This window comes from Eriocheir sinensis, chromosome 3 (assembly GCF_024679095.1).
Source record: "Eriocheir sinensis breed Jianghai 21 chromosome 3, ASM2467909v1, whole genome shotgun sequence".
NCBI lineage: Eukaryota > Metazoa > Arthropoda > Malacostraca > Decapoda > Varunidae > Eriocheir > Eriocheir sinensis.
Genome location: NC_066511.1, coordinates 25,561,428 through 25,568,750, shown reverse-complemented (window position 1 = coordinate 25,568,750; position 7,323 = coordinate 25,561,428). Strand labels below are relative to the sequence as shown.

The 7,323-nt window shown below is 44.6% G+C and overlaps 1 protein-coding gene across 6 annotated transcripts in view; it reads right to left on the bottom strand.

Annotated features, from left to right (window-relative positions):
- Nucleotides 1–3,971: 3,971 nt before the first annotated feature.
- LOC127007147 (nephrin-like) overlaps nucleotides 3,972–7,323 on the bottom strand; it is a 102,900-nt gene continuing 99,548 nt past the window's right edge. For 3 of the 6 annotated variants that reach the window (XM_050877826.1, XM_050877853.1, XM_050877835.1), the window contains exons 9-15: nucleotides 7,176–7,323; nucleotides 6,241–6,534; nucleotides 5,837–5,946; nucleotides 5,429–5,612; nucleotides 4,937–5,215; nucleotides 4,512–4,792; nucleotides 3,972–4,315 (exon numbers count right to left, since the gene is read on the bottom strand). The exon at nucleotides 7,176–7,323 is cut by the window's right edge. In XM_050877826.1, coding sequence (XP_050733783.1) covers nucleotides 4,100–4,315; nucleotides 4,512–4,792; nucleotides 4,937–5,215; nucleotides 5,429–5,612; nucleotides 5,837–5,946; nucleotides 6,241–6,534; nucleotides 7,176–7,323 — 1,512 coding nt within the window. In that variant the 3' untranslated portion in view covers nucleotides 3,972–4,099. Of the gene's footprint in view, nucleotides 4,316–4,511; nucleotides 4,815–4,936; nucleotides 5,216–5,428; nucleotides 5,613–5,836; nucleotides 5,947–6,240; nucleotides 6,535–7,175 lie in introns of those variants that run through there. The other 3 variants (XM_050877845.1, XM_050877863.1, XM_050877873.1) reach the window with 2 other exon arrangements.

Here is a 7,323-nt window from a genome sequence, read left to right as displayed (position 1 = left end):
ACAAACACTTTTCTTGAGACTTTTTGTTTCCATATGTTTTTACCCTTGAGCTGCTTCCTTTACTATAACACACACACACACACACACACACACACACACACACACACTAACAAACAAACAGACAAACAAACAAACACTTTTCTTGAGACTTTTTGTTTCCATATGTCTTTACCATTGAGCTGCTTCCTTCACCATAACACACACACACACACACACACACACACACACACACACACATATAAATGACCGCTATATAACGTTGTCGCTGCATGGCCCAGGGACGACGTGTACACTTACCTCTCCGCTTCCCCGCCCACCTGTAAGCACCGGCCGACCTTACCTCCTAGCCTGTATTCCTCATGGATGACACGTTTCCTCCTCTTTCTCAGCTTTTCTTGCACGTCTTAAAGGGCCTCAAAATGCTGGTTGATAAATAGTCAGACTTAGACCACATATGATCTATTGACGGCTTATAAAACAAAGTAGTACAAACCTTTACGAATACGCTACACTTACGAGTTGTCCGTTCCCTCCTGCCTCCATCTACTCTTGCGAGTGTTGTGACAGTTCCGTTGGCAACACTTATGTAAAGGGAAATGAACCAGGAGAAGGGTTGGGCGACGTTGTAACACACATACTGGCAGATAAAAAGACAGACATACAGGCAGCCAGATAGATAGACAATAGAGTGAGGGAGTTAGTCCCACACGCACAATCTGTCTATCTGTATCTATTTATATCTATTTATCTATCTATCTATGTCTAGAGAGAGAGAGAGAGAGAGAGAGAGAGAGAGAGAGAGAGAGAGAGAGAGAGAATGCTATCATCAAGAAAACTCGCCCTCCGTCTTTAGGAGATTAAATTCCTGGATTCCGGGGATTTAAGTGGCTTGTCACTTCGTTTCTTCAGTTGTTATTTTTTCTCTACAAGTCAGTCGATAAAAAGTGCGACATTTGTAAGAGAGGTTTACAATATATCACAACAATGATTTGACTCATGTCCATTGTTTACACAGTATGATACACATAACATATCTGCGGTGTTCTGTAATTCATCCAGCAATACAAAAGTAATGAAGTATAGAAACAATCAAGGAATATGCATTAAAATTTCGTACTTGGGATATCAGGGGGCTGCAACACCGTTTTGATGTGTGTGTGTGTGTGTGTGTGTGTGTGTTTACATGAAGCGTCTTAAAATGTATAGGAATCATATGGATAATAATCATGTTAAACAATGGAATAAAGTAATATCTTGTGTTCGTTTGGAGGAGTAGGGGAGGCGTATTATTGAAAACATTTGTGAAATAATTATTGGGTCACCGAAAATGCAGGAACATTTCTTCACGTGTTGTTTTGCCCTCTTCACAACGCCAATCAGTCACTCCTCTTGACGAACAGCGGCTGGCACGTTCGTCCGTTCATCCGTCACTTGACTTATGAGTTATATATTGTGTTAACTCGCGGCCTCAGAGGTACTTGTGTTTGTGTGCTGTTAACATAGTGTCACCATGACCATGGAGGAGCCGTTGTGAAGGTAGATGGCTTGTGGTACCTCCGTCGACGACGAGGGTGTGGCGGGTTGACAACCAACTCAGGAAACACAGCACAGCAAGGTCGTGGTGGCAATATTGCCGATGGCACATGGACATCGGAGGCGAATATTGCTATTTTGGTAAACACTTGAAACATTTTTCTTGTTTGAATAGTGTAAAACGATTTAGATTTGTTTTTAAACGTACGACCTCTTCCCCTCACTCCTATGACTTCTTTTGTTTGGCAACAACACGAAACTGACAGCAGCAGCCACGACCTGCAGCGTCGTTACTGGCAGAACACCATCGACTGCGTGATTCGACACAAACACGTAACATTAAGTATACAGAAAGAAGACCCGATGAACAATTGTTTACAAAGTAGCGTTCCCATGCCATCCTATTGAACAAGATCTCATTTTATTGAATGCACTGTGTGTTTTTGAAAGTCACTTATTTAAACCAGAAAACTAATTATGTTGCTACTTACGATTTATATTAAAAATTGGTCATTAACAACTAAATAGGTTCTTGTGATGATCAGACAAAAGTTAATATGTGAAAAAATAGCTTATTTCGAATAATTCCATGGATCTGGAGTGGCACAAAATATTGTTATTGATTCTCGTCGACACATGAGCCTACAGGTGAGTGGCTGATGAGGAACTGTTGCTGACCACAGGGTCTGGCGGCGCCTCCTGGTTGGCATGTCACACCGTTTTCTTTACCGTTGGGAGGTTATTGGGAATGGGAGGAGGAATGAGCAACGTGAGTGAAGTTTGTAAAACGGGAATGCTAAGAAGATAAGGTTGGTGGCCAGCGTTAATGCGGGGGTGAAAAAGGGGGGGGGGGTCACTTCCTAATGTCCACTGCACTCACGGGATTTCTTTCGATATTCAGGGTATTCACTCTGTATCCGAAGCGTCTATTTTGTCATGTTTTTTTTTTTGTCATTTGAGACAAGTGCAAGATCACTGGTGCAAAGAATTGGACCATCCATAAATCCCCTAAGTTGAAAAAAAATTGTTATAAAATATTTTCTGTTGAATATTACGTATTTCAGGGGTAGGATACAGTGTGGGGAGAAACATTTGATCAAGTCGACACGTTCGGCACACACACACACACACACACACACACACGAGGGAAGTCTTCTCGCCCCAGAAAGGCTTCCGTATAGATTCACAGCGTGCACAGCTCCGAGAAGTGGTTAGTCCGTAACCCTTCGAGCAAGCACAATTTTCTTGGTATTATCACGAAGAGCCTGACGGAAGCGTAGTCCTTCTCCAGGCCGTGAGGGTGAGCGTTGTGTTGCACTACCCTGTCTAGAGGTGGGCGGGAGTGCCGTTTCTTAACCTGACACAGGAGTTTGTAGGCTTTTCTCCGCTGATGAATAGCCTCGTATTGCTTCTCTCGCCTGATCGGGATAGTATCGAGGCCATTTCTTGTGATTTTAGATTCTTCTGTTTACTCTAGCACACGATATATTTGTTTTCTTTACGGGAACACTTGTAAGCGCCATCCGAACCCACCTGATACGAGATACATACGAGTATGGCTAACGGCAACTCATGAGCTGGGGGGGCCCTGAGCGCGGGAAAGGTTGGATGCCAAGAGGTTTATAGTCAGTTACCTTAGCGTAGTGAGTGTTGAGTATTGCGGTATGTCGCTGCCTAACGTTATCCAGCAGCGGACACCTTCACTTACCGCCTTGGCAGGCAAGGGAACAGCTAGCACAGAGGGAGTGAAGAAGAGAGGGAGGAGGTAGCTATAGCTGGCTGGAGGGTCTCAGAGTGGCCACTGCTCGCCGCACATCTTCTCTTGAGCAAGTTCGTCGAGGCTGGGTACTGAGGGACATGGGGCGCGTCGCGGGGGGCTCCCCGGGGCCATCTGAGCCCTGTGTATTGCCCTCCCGGGAGGAGCCTCAAGGGTGATGTAGTGTGTGTGAGCATCTATGTGTATAGACAGATTTTATGATGAAAAGTATATTTGTTATTGTAATATTGTAACGATAATTAGTTCTCTCTTTTCCAAACATTCGAGACTCAACATTCTTTATATTGTACACTTCTAAACTAATATATATATATATATATATATATATATATATATATATATATATATATATATATATATATATAATATATATAATATATATATTATATATATATATATATATATATATATATATATATATATATATATATATATATATATATATATATATATATATATATATATATATATATATATATATATATATATATATATATATATATATATATATATATATATATATATATATATATATATATATATATATATATATATATATATATATATATATATATATATATATATATATATATATATATATATATATATATATATATAGATATATATATATATATATATATATATATATATATATGATCATGTTAATGATTTTCTTCGTACATTTGATTATATTATCTCATTAGAAAATTATTTTTCTCGAAAAAATTGTTCCTAAGTTCGCCTCGGTATATTGTCGCGGCTCGGCGAGGCAGCGCTGCCTCCCGCGCACTATACGCTGCTCTCGTGCCTGAAGGACCCCCCGTCGTAGTCAGTGTGATCCCGGATGTGCGCGTGAGGGTCCAAGTGGGGCGAGGACGACACTTCGCCGCCGCCCAGGAAGTGAGCAGGTGTGGTGTAGGCGGCGCCCGAAACGGGGGGCTGCATGGAGTAATTTGGTGGGGGGAGGATGCCTTCTGGGAGGGAGAGAGGCGGCGCGCCCATCACCTGCAGGATACAGAGAAGCCAACTCAGGAGACTCTTAGCCTCTGGCCACGGACAGGGTTGTATATGGAAGACGAAATTTTAAGCTGTTAGACGTTGAGGATGACACGCATATTGTAATATAAAGCAAGCTTCATACGGCTCAAACAGTTCACTGGTAACCTGGTAAAAATACTTTCTTTACATTGTGACTTCTTACCTCGCAGGGTGGATGGGGAAAGGAGGCAATTGAGGGAGGAGGTGGTGGTGCAGGGGTTTGATGGTGGTGATGGTGACGGTGGTGGTGGTGGTGGTGAAGCTGGTGTTGGTAGTAGGCGTCCCAGTCCTGCGACTGGTGACAGGTGGTGACGACGCCTCCTGCCACCGGCACAGTGACTGTGATCGGACCGGGGGCACCGTGGGACATTTGGTGACAGGATGATACGCCGCCAACCACCTGACAGCTGGGCACTCGCAGCTCTTCCAGCTGGTAGTCACATTCTTCAGGACAGCAAGACTGATACTGAATGAAACCGTTTTTTTTTTTCTCTCAAAATAATATATTTTCAAAGAATATATCCTTAAAGGAAATTCAGTTTGTAACTCGTTACCAAGAACGGGAAAAGAGAATAATATGTTGCTTACTTCCCTTACCTTCTTTCTGTGGAATGAGATCAGGATTCCGTTCCTCTGACGCGGGCGACGGCCTGCTGAAGGTGCTCACCGTTTCCTTGGGTGACGTGTCCGACACGTGGGAGCCGACGGCGTAGCTCGCATCCCCGGCTGGCGGTCGCCTCCTGGGACACCGTTTGATGGCGATGCCGATGATAACGACTAGCGTGATGACGACTGCCACAGAGCCACCGGCCAAGATAGCCACCAAGGGGGACACGGCAAGGACCTCCTCCTCGGGCTCGCTTATGCCTGAAGGAGAACAAAAAAATGCAACTGTTTAGTTAGTCGATGATGCAGAGCAGCAGGAAACTCTTGTGAAACGGATGTCATACTGGGCTCTGTATTGAGGGATTTGGGTATTGTGTTTATCGGCGTGGGCTCATAGGCAAGTGAACAAGCTATTTAGTGGCACTTTGTCATAGACATTTTAAGTCTCAGTGAAATAGGTAGATCCTAACTAACCCATTCTTTTCTCCGCTGTCTTGACGGTGAAGGCTTGCAGCTTGATGGGCGTGGAGGCGCCCATGGGACTGTGGACGGCCACGTGCAGGGTGTAGGCTGTGCCCGGGTCGAGGCCTGACGCCACGAAGTGAGGGGTAGAGTTGGTTACCTTAGTTACCAACTGAAGGTCTTCAGAATTTCGCACCTGAGGGTGTTGATAGACATTCATGTCGATTGGCGTATAAATTATCGCGCTTTGTATGTCAAGAAGCGTTTCCATCCATGCAGTTAATAGAAAAGTCATGACACGGTTACGGCGCGTCATGAAAACAAATTACGACTCGTAAGGAATATATTGCCCCATAAAGGTGCACAGCAGGCCAAGTGTGACAAAGAGTGACAGTAAAAAGTGTGTTTGCGTTGTCTCACCTCCATTGTGAATTTACGGGGAAGCTCGGTGGGGACGCCTTTGCACGTCACGAAGACGGAGTGGGTCGTCTGGTTCCTTATGACACACTCCTCCAGCAGGTCTGGCGGCTCTGGGGTGGCACAGTCGAGAGTTAGAGACGGCAGGGAGGCGAGGGCAGCTGTGTCAGGGTTGTTGTAAGGAACACCCAACATACATGCGAATGGCTGGGACCCGAAATAGACCTCTCTCTCTCTCTCTCTCTCTCTCTCTCTCTCTCTCTCTCTCTCTCTCTCTCTCTCTCTCTCTCTCTCTCTCTCTCTCTCTCTCTCTCTCTCTCTCTCTCTCTCTCTCTCTCTCTCTCTAACCTTGCTGTACTTTCTTCAACATGTTATAAGGTATACATGAAGGCAGACTTTACACTCACTCGCTGCCGTGACGTTAATGACACAGGGCAGGTGTTGAGTGCCAATTGAGTTAGTGGCCGTGCACAGCAGGAGGCCGTAGTCCCCAGGAGAGGCAGGGGTGTAGGCCAACACGCTCGTTGTGCCCCAGGATGCCGCTCGGCCCTCCCCCAACTCAAGTAAAGAGCCTGACGAGTTGAACTTCCACGTGAAGGTGACATTGTCCGGCACTGCGTCCACCCGACAGGTGATGTTAGCCGTCTCGTGGTGCGCCACCTGGTACTCCCGCTGCTGGCCGGGCGAACACACCGGCGTGTCTGGGGGGAGAAGTACGAGTGTGTGCAAAGCGGGGGAACCGATGCATACAATGACAAATCAGTATATTTGTTCAGTTGCAACCACTTTGATGTCAGTTTCAATAGTGCATTAATAATCTTAAAAGGAAATGACACGCAAAAAGTGTTACTAAAAAAGTAAAACTATGACGATACATCAATTTTAAATTGTCATTTTATGTAGGGACAAATGTCAAGGTTTATGCGTTAATAGCACAGGAGAGTTTACTAAATAGTAAAATGGGATGTTAACATTCGACATAACGACCGAAGTAAATTGCTGAAGAAAAATAAAGTAGAGCCTTACAAAAAGGAGGAAAAGAAGAAGAAGAAGAAGAAGAAGAAGAAGAAGAAGAAGAAGAAGAAGGAAAAAAAGAAAAAGGAGAAGGAGAAGGAGAAGAGGAACAAAATTAATCTGAAGGTACTGCAAATAAAGAAGAAAGAAGTAAATTTCCGATGAAAAAGAAGAGGCCAGAACATCGGGAAAAAAGAAGAAAAATGAAAATAACAAGAAACACAAGTAACAGCCACTCATCCACATTATCAAAGACCTGAAGACGAAGGTTGAGAACAAGAACAGTGAAAAGCAGGAGCACGAGAGAACCGGACAGTCGTTGACATACACATGATGGTGATGGTGATGGGGGTGGACACGCCCTCTCCATGCAGGTTGGTGGCGCGGCAGAAGTAGCGGCCGGCGCGCTCCCTGCCCACCTTCTGCAGCACAAGCGACTGGTTGGACACGATGATGCCGGCCGACACGTTGTGGTG